Raw genomic sequence first — 15000 nt, forward strand, 5'->3', positions numbered from 1 at the left:
CTTCCCCCTCCTATCTTCTCCTTTCCCCTCCTCTCACACCTCTCTTTTCCTCTCCTCCCCTCTCCTCCTCTCCTCCCCTCTCCTCCTCTCCCCCTCCTTTCCTCTCCTCCCCTCGCCTCCTCTCCCCCCTCCTTTCCTCTCCTCCCCTCGCCTCCTCTCCTCCCTCCTTTCCTCTCCTCCCCTCGCCTCCTCTCCCCCCTCCTTTCCTCTCCTCCCCTCTCCTCCTCTCCTCCCCTCTCCTCCTCTTCCCCCTCCTATCTTCTCCTCTCCCCTCCTCTCCTCCTCCTCTCCTCCCCTCTCAGGGTGACATATCCATCATCATCCCCACAGCACTGTAGACGCTCTTTAATAAGGAGAATATGAGCCTCAGCTAAAGTGCTTTGTTTTCATTTTGCTGCCACACCGCCACACCGCCACACCGCCACACCGCCACACCGCCACACCGCCACACCGCCACACCGCCACACCGCCACACCGCCACACCGCCACACCGCCACACCGCCACACCGCCAAAGGTAATGGGGGCTCCTCAAATATTTATAGAAGGCCTAGGTCGATGGTCCCTGCCTGTCAGCCTGAGAGAGAGAGAGAGACCGAGAGAGAGAGAGACAGAGAGAGGGAGAGAGAGAGACAGAGAGAGAGAGAGAGGGAGAGGGAGAGAGAGAGAGAGAGAGAGAGAGAGAGAGAGAGAGGGAGAGAGAGACAGAGAGAGACAGAGAGAGAGAGAGACAGAGAGAGAGACAGAGAGAGAGAGTGAGAGAGAGAGAGACAGAGAGAGAGAGAGAGAGAGGGAGAGAGAGGGAGATAGGGAGAGAGAGAGAGAGAGACAGGGAGAGAGAGAGAGAGAGACAGAGAGAGAGAGAGAGGGAGAGAGAGAGAGAGAGAGAGACAGAGACAGAGAGAGAGAGAGAGAGAGAGATAGGTAAAGAAAGAGGAACAGGGACTCTACCATACATCACAACACCATTCAGCCCTCAGATGTCATGCTCAAAAAAAGAGCAGCCTGTAAGAGAAAGCATGGAAACCTCCAGATCTCCCTCCTCATTGACAGAGCACCACGCCCCCAGAGCACCACGCCCCCTGAGCACCACGCCCCCTGAGAGACTAAGGTTCCCCAGCAGCTTATAATAGGATACTCAAATAAAGACAGTGGTAAAGGGAGCAACGGATCTTAAAATGGCTGCTGGATGGGAAGCTTTCTTCAGTTATATTAAGGAGAGTACTAGGATGATTTCTACTGGCAGTTACAGTACAATCTCCTCACTCCTAGCAGTGGACCCAATTACAGTACAATCTCCTCACTCCTAGCAGTGGCCACAATTACAGTACAATCTCCTCACTCCTAGCAGTGGCCACAATTACAGTACAATCTCCTCACTCCTATCAGTGGCCACAATTACAGTACAATCTCCTCACTCCTAGCAGTGGCCAGAATTACAGTACAATCTCCTCACTTCTTGCAGTGCCACAATTACAGTACAATCTCCTCACTCCTAGCAGTGGCCCCAATTACAGTACAATCTCCTCACTCCTAGCAGTGGCCCCAATTACAGTACAATTTCCTCACTCCTAGCAGTGGCCACAATTACAGTACAATCTCCTCACTCCTAGCAGTGGCCACAATTACAGTACAATCTCCTCACTTCTAGCAGTGGCCCCAATTACAGTACAATCTCCACACTTCTAGCAGTGGCCCCAATTACAGTACAATCGCCTGACCCCCTAACGTTGGCATTCAAATGTAATCTCTTTTTGATGTGAAGGACGAGGTGTGAAGAATGAGGAGGGGGAGATTTAGTAAGCTCTCTGTGTTGGCGTGTGCTTGCGTATGTGTGTGTGTTCCTGCAGACCTCTTGCCTCATAATGTAAACAGTATTAAGCTGGTGGTTGGTATGTGTGTGTGGTGTGTGTGTGTTTGTGTGTCTACTGAAACTCTTCCTCCCCCTGTTATCTCTTTCATCCTGTCTGTCTTCCTCTTTTATTTCTGTCTCTCTCTTCCCCTCCTCTTTTAATTCTTTCTCTCTCTCTCTTCCTCTCTTCTTTCTCTCTCTCTCTCTCTTCTTCTCCTCTTTCTATCTCTCTCTTCCGCTTCTCTTTCTCTCTCTCTCTCTTCTTCTCCTCTTTCTATCTCTCTCTTCCGCTTCTCTTTCTCTCTCTCTCTCTTCTTCTCCTCTTTCTATCTCTCTCTTCCGCTTCTCTTTCTCTCTCTCTCTCTTCCTCTCCTCTTTCCATCTCTCTCTCTTCCCCTTCTCTTTCTCTCTCTCTATCTTCCTCTCCTCTTTCTATCTCTCTCTTCCGCTTCTCTTTCTCTCTCTCTCTCTTCCTCTCCTCTTTCCATCTCTCTCTTCCTCTCCTCTTTCTATCTCTCTCTTCCTCTCCTCTTTCCATCTCTCTCTCTTCCCCTTCTCTTTCTCTCTCTCTCTCTTCCTCTCCTCTTTCTATCTCTCTCTTCCGCTTCTCTTTCTCTCTCTATCTCTTCCTCTCCTCTTTCCATCTCTCTCTCTTCCCCTTCTCTTTCTCTCTCTCTCTCTTCCTCTCCTCTTTCTATCTCTCTCTTCCGCTTCTCTTTCTCTCTCTCTCTCTTCCTCTCCTCTTTCCATCTCTCTCTTCTGCTTCTCTTTCTCTCTCTATCTCTTCCTCTCCTCTTTCTATCTTTCTCTTCCGCTTCTCTTTCTCTCTCTCTCTCTTCCTCTCCTCTTTCTATCTCTCTCTTCCGCTTCTCTTTCTCTCTCTCTCTCTTCCTCTCCTCTTTCTATCTCTCTCTTCCGCTTCTCTTTCTCTCTCTCTCTCTTCTTCTCCTCTTTCTATCTCTCTCTTCCGCTTCTCTTTCTCTCTCTATCTCTTCCTCTCCTCTTTCCATCTCTCTCTCTTCCCCTCCTCTTTCCATCTCTCTCTTCCCCTTCTCTTTCTCTCTCTATCTCTTCCTCTCCTCTTTCCATCTCTCTCTCTTCCCCTCACACAATGTACACAATTGTACACAATTGACTCCCTTTCTGTACCATTCATGTGTACTCTACTCTACTTAATAGTGGACAGTATAACACACGTTGTGAGGCAGTCAGAGGAAACAGTCTGTGGTATATCTTTACGCTGCTGATCTGATTGCAGTAATATAAAGTAGATTACACTTTCAGTCTACCCCTTCCTTTTTCGAACATTCTGTTAAAAATCGCGCAACTTTTCAGCGTCCTGCTACTCATGCCAGGAATATAGTATATGCATATGATTAGTATGTGTGGATAGAAAACACTCTGAAGTTTCTAAAACTGGTTAAATCACGGCTGTGACTATAACAGATCGTGTGTTTCATTGAAAAACGCAAGAAAAACTGCTCTCTGAAAGCTAAAAATAATTTCCATAAGTCACTTTCATGGGTTGTTAAAAGGGGACAAAATGTAATATCGACCTGCATGCAATTCATACAAATTCCACACGATGTCGCCATTGTCGTCATTTTCAATTGAATTTTTTGTTGAAAAATCCAACTATCTGGATTCCGTTTCTTCCGGTCTCCACCAGGATCTTTTCAATGTGGACATTGGCAGCCATTGATTTGGAGACGAGGAGCTATTGAATATACATCGCCCTGTGATAGATTATAAACGTTTACTAATACCTAAAGTTGGATTACAAAAGGATTTCGAAGTGTTTTGTGAAAGTTTATCGTCGACTTTTTTAATTTAAAAAAATGACGCAGCGTTTAAAAACGATGTTTTTTTCTGAATGACACAGCTTCCATAGAAAGCTATTTTGGGTATATATGGACCGATTTAAACGAAAAAAAGACCCAATAGTGATGTTTATGGGGCATATAGGAGTGCCAAGAAAGAAGCTCGTCAAAGGTAATGAATGTTTTATATTTTATTTCTGCGTTTTGTGCAGCGCCGGATAAGCAAAGTCTTTGTTTACGTCGCATTCAGGCATTTTGAGGTGTTGCATGCTATCAGATAATAGCTTCTCATGCTTTCGCCGAAAAGCATTTTAAAAATCTGACTTGTTGGCTAGGTTCACAACGAGTGTAGCTTTAATTCAATACCCTGCTTGTGAATTTTGATCAAGGTTTGAGTTTTAACGAGTACATTTAGCATTTAGCGTAGCGCATTTGCATTTCCAGGTGCCTAGTTGAGACATATGCGTCTCAAGTAGAATCAAGAAGTTAAGTCCGTTTCATCATGTTTTCACTATTTATTTCCTGTGTGAGTCCCTGCTGCTCCTACTCTACACTGCTGCCTCCATATTAGATCTGCATCCCAATCCCTGTTCCCTATGGGCCCTGTTCCCTATGGGCCCTGTTCCCTTATGGGCCCTGTTCCCTTATGGGCCCTGTTCCCTTATGGGCCCTGTTCCCTTATGGGTCCTGTTCCCTATGGGCCCTGTTCCCTATGGGCCCTGTTCCCCTATGGCCCCTGTTCCCTTATGGGCCCTGTTCCCTATGGGCCCTGTTCCCCTATGGCCCCTGTTCCGATATGGGCCCTGTTCCCTATGGGCCCTGTTCCCTTATGGGCCCTGTTCCCTTATGGGCCCTGTTCCCTTATGGGCCCTGTTCCCTTATGGGCCCTGTTCCCTATGGGCCCTGTTCCCTATGGGCCCTGTTCCCTTATGGGCCCTGTTCCCTTATGGGCCCTGTTCCCCTATGGCCCCTGTTCTCCTATGGGCCCTGTTCCCTATGGGTCCTGTTCCCTTATGGGCCCTGTTCCCTATGGGCCCTGTTCCCTATGGGCCCTGTTCCCTTATGGGCCCTGTTCCCTTATGGGCCCTGTTCCCCTATGGGCCCTGTTCCCTTTGGGCCCTGTTCCCTATGGGCCCTGTTCCCTTATGGGCCCTGTTCCCTTATGGGCCCTGTTCCCTTATGGGCCCTGTTCCCTTATGGGCCCTGTTCCCTTATGGGCCCTGTTCCCTTATGGGCCCTGTTCCCTATGGGCCCTGTTCCCTTATGGGCCCTGTTCCCTTATGGGCCCTGTTCCCTTATGGGCCCTCTTCCCTTATGGGCCCTGTTCCCTTATGGGCCCTGTTCCCTTATGGGCCCTGTTCCCTATGGGCCCTGTTCCCTATGGGCCCTGTTCCCTTATGGGCCCTGTTCCCTTATGGGCCCTGTTCCCTATGGGCCCTGTTCCCTTATGGGCCCTGTTCCCTTATGGGCCCTGTTCCCCTATGGGCCCTGTTCCCTTATGGGCCCTGTTCCCTTATGGGCCCTGTTCCCTATGGGCCCTGTTCCCTTATGGGCCCTGTTCCCTTATGGGCCCTGTTCCCCTATGGGCCCTGTTCCCTATGGGTCCTGTTCCCTTATGGGCCCTGTTCCCTATGGGCCCTGTTCCCTTATGGGCCCTGTTCCCTTATGGGCCCTGTTCCCTTATGGGCCCTGTTCCCTTATGGGCCCTGTTCCCTTATGGGCCCTGTTCCCCTATGGGCCCTGTTCCCTATGGGCCCTGTTCCCTATGGGCCCTGTTCCCTTATGGGCCCTGTTCCCCTATGGGCCCTGTTCCCTATGGGCCCTGTTCCCTATGGGCCCTGTTCCCTTATGGGCCCTGTTCCCCTATGGCCCCTGTTCCCCTATGGCCCCTGTTCTCCTATGGCCCCTGTTCCCCTATGGCCCCTGTTCCCCTATGGCCCCTGTTCCCCTATGGCCCCTGTTCCACTATGGGCCCTGTTCCCCTATGGGCCCTGTTCCCCTATGGGCCCTGTTCCACTATGGGCCCTGCTCAAATGTAGTGTCCATATGAAATGATCTGGAGCCTGTGTATACTGTACCAGATGTTCTGTTTGTGTAGGAGGGATGGAATATTTACCTGTCTGGAGTAGAGGTCGACCGATTAATCAAAATGGCCGATTAATTAGGACCTATTTCAAGTTTTCATAACAATCGGTAATTGACATTTCTGGACACCGATTATACCCGATTACATTGCACTCCACGAGGAGACTGTGTGGCAGGCTGACTACCTGTTATGCGAGTGCAGCAAGGAGCCAAGGTAAGGTGCTAGCTAGCATTAAACTTATCTTTAAAAAAAAAATCAATCTTAACATAATCACTGGTTAACTACACATGGTTGATGATATTACTAGTTTATCTAGCTTGTCCTGCGTTGCATATAATCGATGCGGTGCCTGTTAATTTATCATTGAATCACAGCCTACTTCACCAAACAGGTGATTTAACAAGCACATTTTCGAAAAAAGCACTGTCGTTGCACCAGTGTGTACCTAAACATAAACATCAACGCCTTTCTTAAAATCAATACACAAGTATATATATTTAAACCTGCATATTTAGCTAATATTGCCTGATATCATGAATTTATTTTAACTAGGGAAATTGTGTCACTTCTCTTGCGTTCTGTGCAACAGAGTCAGAGTATATGCAGCAGTTTGGGCCGCCTGGCTCGTTGCAAACTGTGTGAAGACTATTTCTTCCTAACAAAGACAGCCAACTTCGCCAAACGGGGGATGATTTAACAAAAGCGTATTTGCGAAACTAGCACAATCGTCGTTGCACGACTGTACCTAACCATAAACATCAACGCCTTTCTTAAAATCAACACACAGAAGTATATATTTTTAAACCTGCATATTTAGCTAAAAGAAATCCAGGTTAGCAGGCAATATTAACCAGGTGAAATTGTGTCACTTCTCTTGCGTTCATTGCACGCAGAGTCAGGGTATATGCAACAGTTTGGGCCGCCTGGCTCGTTGCCAACTAATTTGCCAACATTTTACGTAATTATGACATAAACATTGAAGGTTGTACAATGTAACAGTAATATTTAGACTTAGGGATGTCACCCTTTAGATAAAATACCGAACGGTTCCATATTTCACTGAAAGAATAAACGTTTTGTTTTCGAAATTATAGTTTCCGGATTTGACCATATTAATGACCAAAGGCTCATATTTCTGTGTGTTATTATGTTATAATTAAGTCTATGATTTGATAGAGCAGTCTGAGCGATGGTAGGCAGCAGCAGGCTCGTAAGCATTCATTCAAACAGCACTTTCGTGCGTTTGCCAGCATATCTTCGCTGTGCTTCAAGCATGGAGTGTTTTTGACTTCAGGCCTATCAACTCCTGAGATTAGGCTGGTGTAACCGATGTGAAATGGCTAGCTAGTTAGCGGGGTGCGCGCTAATAGCGTTTCAATCTGTGACGTCACTCACTCTGAGACCTTGAAGTAGTTGTTCCCGCGACGTTTGTGGAGCGATGGGTAACGATGCTTCGAGGGTGGCCGTTGTCGATGTGTTTCTGGTTTGAGCCCAGGTAGGGGCGAGGAGAGGGACGGAAGCTATACTGTTACACTGGCAATACTAAAGTGCCTATAAGAATATCCAATCGTCAAAGGTTTATGAAATCCACATTTATCAGTCTTTAACACTGTTTCTGGAGGTGTTATAACACATTTATCAGTCTGTAACACTGTTTCTGGAGGTGTTATAACACATTTATCAGTCTGTAATGTTTCTGGAGGTGTTATAACACATTTATCAGCCAGTCTGCAACACTGTTTCTGGAGGTGTTATAACACATTTCTCCATCTGTAACACTGTTTCTGGAGGTGTTATAACACATTTATCAGTCTGTAACACTGTTTCTGGAGGTGTTATAACACATTTATCAGTCTGTAACACTGTTTCTGGAGGTGTTATAACACATTTATCAGTCTGTAACAGTTTCTGGAGATGTTATAACACATTTATCAGTCTGTAACACTGTTTCTGGAGGTGTTATAACACATTTCTCAGTCTGTAACACTGTTTCTGGAGGTGTTATAACACATTTATCAGCCAGTCTGTAACACTGTTTCTGGAGGTGTTATAACACATTTATCAGTCTGTAACACTGTTTCTGGAGGTGTTATAACACATTCAGCAGTCTGTGTACTGTGCTGAAATGAGGAAGGTCCAGTGGAGAGGTGGGTACACTCTAACTTTGCAAAACCATTCCCAAACGGCCCACCCGGCGAAGGAAAGACGCCTTGTGTGAAAAATTCCACGAGACATACACTCTGAATGACCAAAAATGCTAAATCCCATATTGGTCTTTCACAGTCAGGACAACCTAGGATGCACTGAGCTGGATGTTATCTTCTTCCTTACGTCTCTAGCATGGTTCAAGACATTATGGTGGATGCATATCCAGGTCAACTCATCTGGGCTTGGCTCAGTGTCAGCTTAGTCCTGCAGTGTGATAACCACCATTGTGTTCTGAGTTCCTACCTCTCTCCACACTACAGAGCCATGCTGAACTAGGCTGTTCTAGTTAGTCTTTCAACACAGCTGCTGAACAGGGGGTTCAATGCACTGTCAAAGGGCTCCGAAGCACTGTCATTATCGGCTGAGGAGAGAGCACTGACACTGTCATCATGGGCTCCTGAGGAGAGAGCACTGACACTGTCATCATGGGCTCCTGAGGAGAGAGCACTGACACTGTCATCATGGGCTCCTGAGGAGAGAGCACTGGCACTGTCATCATGGGCTCCTGAGGAGGGAACACTGACACTCATCATGGGCTCCGGAGCTCGAGCAGGGGAAGTCATTACTTTCCCGCTCGTTGTCCAAAATGTCTGCTACTCCACTACTTGTATTAGTTTGGACAGTTGACAACGTTGTTTGATGTGTTCGCTTCATAGTTCATTTGAGAAGTACAAGAATTACGTTTCCATGTCAGGAAAATAGCCAAGGCGCCATCAAGCAAAATCTATGGTTGAAGCAAAGTAACGTTCTGAATGACCAGCCAATCAGAGCCATTTCAGACGCTGTTCTCGTGCACATTATTTCTTCATTGGCTGTTTAAAAAAAATCACATTCCCATTTATTCACATGCAGATTGGATAAGCTAAATATTTAATGTGCTTTGCATTGTGGGATACTTTGTGTCTGGTTTCTCTATTGTGCTGCATCATTGATAAGTTGTATGCCTCCACTACAATACTTTGTGTCTGGTTTCTCTATTGTGCTGCATCATTGATAAGTTGTAAACCTCCACTACAATACTTTGTGTCTGGTTTCTCTATTGTGCTGCATCATTGATAAGTTGTAAACCTCCACTACAATACTTTGTGTCTGGTTTCTCTATTGTGCTACATCATTGATAAGTTGTAAACCTCCACTACAATACTTTGTGTATGGTTTCTCTATTGTGCTGCATCATTGATAAGTTGTGTCTGGTTTCTCTATTGTGCTGCATCATTGATAAGTTGTAAACCTCCACTACAATACTTTGTGTCTGGTTTCTCTATTGTGCTGCATCATTGATAAGTTGTGTATGGTTTCTCTATTGTGCTGCATCATTGATAAGTTGTATACCTCCACTACAATACTTTGTGTCTGGTTTCTCTATTGTGCTGCATCATTGATAAGTTGTATGCCTCCACTACAATACTTTGTGTCTTGTTTCTCTATTGTGCTGCATCATTGATAAGTTGTAAACCTCCACTACAATACTTTGTGTCTGGTTTCTCTATTGTGCTGCATCATTGATAAGTTGTAAACCTCCACTACAATACTTTGTGTCTGGTTTCTCTATTGTGCTACATCATTGATAAGTTGTAAACCTCCACTACAATACTTTGTGTATGGTTTCTCTATTGTGCTGCATCATTGATAAGTTGTGTCTGGTTTCTCTATTGTGCTGCATCATTGATAAGTTGTAAACCTCCACTACAATACTTTGTGTCTGGTTTCTCTATTGTGCTGCATCATTGATAAGTTGTGTATGGTTTCTCTATTGTGCTGCATCATTGATAAGTTGTGTCTGGTTTCTCTATTGTGCTGCATCATTGATAAGTTGTAAACCTCCACTACAATACTTTGTGTCTGGTTTCTCTATTGTGCTGCATCATTGATAAGTTGTGTATGGTTTCTCTATTGTGCTGCATCATTGATAAGTTGTGTCTGGTTTCTCTATTGTGCTGCATCATTGATAAGTTGTATACCTCCACTACAATACTTTGTGTCTGGTTTCTCTATTGTGCTGCATCATTGATAAGTTGTGTATGGTTTCTCTATTGTGCTGCATCATTGATAAGTTGTGTCTGGTTTCTCTATTGTGCTGCATCATTGATAAGTTGTAAACCTCCACTACAATACTTTGTGTCTGGTTTCTCTATTGTGCTGCATCATTGATAAGTTGTAAACCTCCACTACAATACTTTGTGTCTGGTTTCTCTATTGTGCTGCATCATTGATAAGTTGTATACTTCCACTATAATACTTTGTGTCTGGTTTCTCTATTGTGCTGCATCATTGATAAGTTGTGTCTGGTTTCTCTATTGTGCTGCATCATTGATAAGTTGTGTCTGGTTTCTCTATTGTGCTGCATCATTGATAAGTTGTGTCTGGTTTCTCTATTGTGCTGCATCATTGATAAGTTGTAAACCTCCACTACAATACTTTGTGTCTGGTTTCTCTATTGTGCTGCATCATTGATAAGTTGTGTATGGTTTCTCTATTGTGCTGCATCATTGATAAGTTGTGTCTGGTTTCTCTATTGTGCTGCATCATTGATAAGTTGTAAACCTCCACTACAATACTTTGTGTCTGGTTTCTCTATTGTGCTGCATCATTGATAAGTTGTGTATGGTTTCTCTATTGTGCTGCATCATTGATAAGTTGTGTCTGGTTTCCCTATTGTGCTGCATCATTGATAAGTTGTATACCTCCACTACAATACTTTGTGTCTGGTTTCTCTATTGTGCTGCATCATTGATAAGTTGTGTATGGTTTCTCTATTGTGCTGCATCATTGATAAGTTGTGTCTGGTTTCTCTATTGTGCTATATCATTGATAAGTTGTAAACCTCCACTACAATACTTTGTGTCTGGTTTCTCTATTGTGCTGCATCATTGATAAGTTGTAAACCTCCACTACAATACTTTGTGTCTGGTTTCTCTATTGTGCTGCATCATTGATAAGTTGTATACTTCCACTACAATACTTTGTGTCTGGTTTCTCTATTGTGCTGCATCATTGATAAGTTGTGTCTGGTTTCTCTATTGTGCTGCATCATTGATAAGTTGTGTCTGGTTTCTCTATTGTGCTGCATCATTGATAAGTTGTGTCTGGTTTCTCTATTGTGCTGCATCATTGATAAGTTGTAAACCTCCACTACAATACTTTGTGTGTGGTTTCTCTATTGTGCTGCATCATTGATAAGTTGTATACCTCCACTACAATACTTTGTGTCTGGTTTCTCTATTGTGCTGCATCATTGATAAGTTGTATACCTCCACTACAATACTTTGTGTCTGGTTTCTCTATTGTGCTGCATCATTGATAAGTTGTGTATGGTTTCTCTATTGTGCTGCATCATTGATAAGTTGTATACCTCCACTACAATACTTTGTGTCTGGTTTCTCTATTGTGCTGCATCATTGATAAGTTGTAAACCTCCACTACAATACTTTGTGTATGTTTTCTCTATTGTGCTGCATCATTGATAAGTTGTAAACCTCCACTACAATACTTTGTGTATGGTTTCTCTATTGTGCTGCATCATTGATAAGTTGTGTCTGGTTTCTCTATTGTGCTGCATCATTGATAAGTTGTAAACCTCCACTACAATACTTTGTGTCTGGTTTCTCTATTGTGCTGCATCATTGATAAGTTGTGTATGGTTTCTCTATTGTGCTGCATCATTGATAAGTTGTGTCTGGTTTCTCTATTGTGCTGCATCATTGATAAGTTGTAAACCTCCACTACAATACTTTGTGTCTGGTTTCTCTATTGTGCTGCATCATTGATAAGTTGTGTATGGTTTCTCTATTGTGCTGCATCATTGATAAGTTGTGTCTGGTTTCTCTATTGTGCTGCATCATTGATAAGTTGTATACCTCCACTACAATACTTTGTGTCTGGTTTCTCTATTGTGCTGCATCATTGATAAGTTGTGTATGGTTTCTCTATTGTGCTGCATCATTGATAAGTTGTGTCTGGTTTCTCTATTGTGCTGCATCATTGATAAGTTGTAAACCTCCACTACAATACTTTGTGTCTGGTTTCTCTATTGTGCTGCATCATTGATAAGTTGTAAACCTCCACTACAATACTTTGTGTCTGGTTTCTCTATTGTGCTGCATCATTGATAAGTTGTATACTTCCACTATAATACTTTGTGTCTGGTTTCTCTATTGTGCTGCATCATTGATAAGTTGTGTCTGGTTTCTCTATTGTGCTGCATCATTGATAAGTTGTGTCTGGTTTCTCTATTGTGCTGCATCATTGATAAGTTGTGTCTGGTTTCTCTATTGTGCTGCATCATTGATAAGTTGTAAACCTCCACTACAATACTTTGTGTCTGGTTTCTCTATTGTGCTGCATCATTGATAAGTTGTGTATGGTTTCTCTATTGTGCTGCATCATTGATAAGTTGTGTCTGGTTTCTCTATTGTGCTGCATCATTGATAAGTTGTAAACCTCCACTACAATACTTTGTGTCTGGTTTCTCTATTGTGCTGCATCATTGATAAGTTGTGTATGGTTTCTCTATTGTGCTGCATCATTGATAAGTTGTGTCTGGTTTCCCTATTGTGCTGCATCATTGATAAGTTGTATACCTCCACTACAATACTTTGTGTCTGGTTTCTCTATTGTGCTGCATCATTGATAAGTTGTGTATGGTTTCTCTATTGTGCTGCATCATTGATAAGTTGTGTCTGGTTTCTCTATTGTGCTATATCATTGATAAGTTGTAAACCTCCACTACAATACTTTGTGTCTGGTTTCTCTATTGTGCTGCATCATTGATAAGTTGTAAACCTCCACTACAATACTTTGTGTCTGGTTTCTCTATTGTGCTGCATCATTGATAAGTTGTATACTTCCACTACAATACTTTGTGTCTGGTTTCTCTATTGTGCTGCATCATTGATAAGTTGTGTCTGGTTTCTCTATTGTGCTGCATCATTGATAAGTTGTGTCTGGTTTCTCTATTGTGCTGCATCATTGATAAGTTGTGTCTGGTTTCTCTATTGTGCTGCATCATTGATAAGTTGTAAACCTCCACTACAATACTTTGTGTGTGGTTTCTCTATTGTGCTGCATCATTGATAAGTTGTATACCTCCACTACAATACTTTGTGTCTGGTTTCTCTATTGTGCTGCATCATTGATAAGTTGTATACCTCCACTACAATACTTTGTGTCTGGTTTCTCTATTGTGCTGCATCATTGATAAGTTGTGTATGGTTTCTCTATTGTGCTGCATCATTGATAAGTTGTATACCTCCACTACAATACTTTGTGTCTGGTTTCTCTATTGTGCTGCATCATTGATAAGTTGTAAACCTCCACTACAATACTTTGTGTATGTTTTCTCTATTGTGCTGCATCATTGATAAGTTGTAAACCTCCACTACAATACTTTGTGTATGGTTTCTCTATTGTGCTGCATCATTGATAAGTTGTGTCTGGTTTCTCTATTGTGCTGCATCATTGATAAGTTGTAAACCTCCACTACAATACTTTGTGTCTGGTTTCTCTATTGTGCTGCATCATTGATAAGTTGTGTATGGTTTCTCTATTGTGCTGCATCATTGATAAGTTGTGTGTGGTTTCTCTATTGTGCTGCATCATTGATAAGTTGTGTATGGTTTCTCTATTGTGCTGCATCATTGATAAGTTGTAAACCTCCACTACAATACTTTGTGTCTAGTTTCTCTATTGTGCTGCATCATTGATAAGTTGTAAACCTCCACTACAATACTTTGTGTCTGGTTTCTCTATTGTGCTGCATCATTGATAAGTTGTGTATGGTTTCTCTATTGTGCTGCATCATTGATAAGTTGTGTATGGTTTCTCTATTGTGCTGCATCATTGATAAGTTGTGTCTGGTTTCTCTATTGTGCTGCATCATTGATAAGTTGTAAACCTCCACTACAATACTTTGTGTCTAGTTTCTCTATTGTGCTGCATCATTGATAAGTTGTAAACCTCCACTACAATACTTTGATACGTGTCAGTGGGGATTAAGACGTGAGTACAGACAATGACCAGTGGAAGTGGGTAGAAGACCTATAACCTCCAGTATACCACCGGGAAGTCTATACTACATCCTGTTACTGCTTACTTCCTTGTTGTTGTTGTTGTGTAAATACACTAACTGTTAGACACTCTCGATATGAGCGTCTGCTAAATGACTTAAATGTAATTGTTGTTGTTATTAACCGCGGTATCTCTTCCTGTTCTGTAGATGGCGCTCCACTGAGTGAGCTGTCGTGGCCGTCGTCTCTGGCAGTGGTGGCTGTTTCCTTCTCTGGGCTCTTCACCTTCATCTTCCTCATGCTGGCCTGCCTCTGCTGTAAGAAGGGACACATCGGGTTCAAAGTGAGATAAACTTTACTTTCTCTCTCTCTCTCTCTCGCTGTGTGTCTCTCTCTCTCTCTCTGTGTGTCTCTCTCTCTCTCTGTCTCTCTCTCTCTCTCTGTGTCTCTCTCTCTATCTCTGTGTGTGTCTCTCTCTCTCTCTCTCTCTCTCTCTCTCTCTCTCTCTCTCTCTCTCTCTGTGTCTCTCTCTCTCTGTGTGTGTCTCTTTCTCTCTCTCTGTGTGTCTCTCTCTCTCTCTCTCTGTGTGTCTCTCTCTCTCTCCCTCTCTGTGTGTCTCTCTCCCTCTCTCTGTCTCTCTCTCTCTGTGTCTCTTTCTCTCTCTCTGTTTCTTTCTCTCTCTTTCTTTCACTCTCTCTCTCAGTTTTCTGTCTCTCTCTCTCCCGCCTCTCTCTCTCTCTCTCTCTCTCTCTCTCTCTCTCTCTCACACACACACACACACACACACACACACACACACAGTGTGACCACCTCTTTATAAACAATGATCCACCACATACATGCTGTTACACTGCCCCCTGCTGATTAGGAAGAGACATGATCCAGCACTACATACATCATGTTACACTGCCCCCTGCTGATTAGGAAGAGACATGATCCACCACTACATACATCCTGCTACACTGCCCCCTGCTGATTAGGAAGAGACATGATCCACTACATACATCCTGCTACACTGCCCCCTGCTGATT

General features: G+C 43.6%; 1 protein-coding gene across 1 annotated transcript in view; it reads left to right on the forward strand.

The window, feature by feature from the left end:
• Window positions 1-14267: 14267 nt before the first annotated feature.
• LOC139422590 (serine/threonine-protein kinase LMTK1-like) overlaps window positions 14268-15000 on the forward strand; it is a 29105-nt gene continuing 28372 nt past the window's right edge. Inside the window, exon 1 of the mRNA XM_071173733.1 lies at window positions 14268-14312. Within this exon, the coding sequence (XP_071029834.1) occupies window positions 14268-14312 (45 nt within the window). The remainder of the gene's footprint in view (window positions 14313-15000) is intronic.

Source organism: Oncorhynchus clarkii, chromosome 12, assembly GCF_045791955.1.
Source record: "Oncorhynchus clarkii lewisi isolate Uvic-CL-2024 chromosome 12, UVic_Ocla_1.0, whole genome shotgun sequence".
Taxonomy (NCBI): domain Eukaryota; kingdom Metazoa; phylum Chordata; class Actinopteri; order Salmoniformes; family Salmonidae; genus Oncorhynchus; species Oncorhynchus clarkii.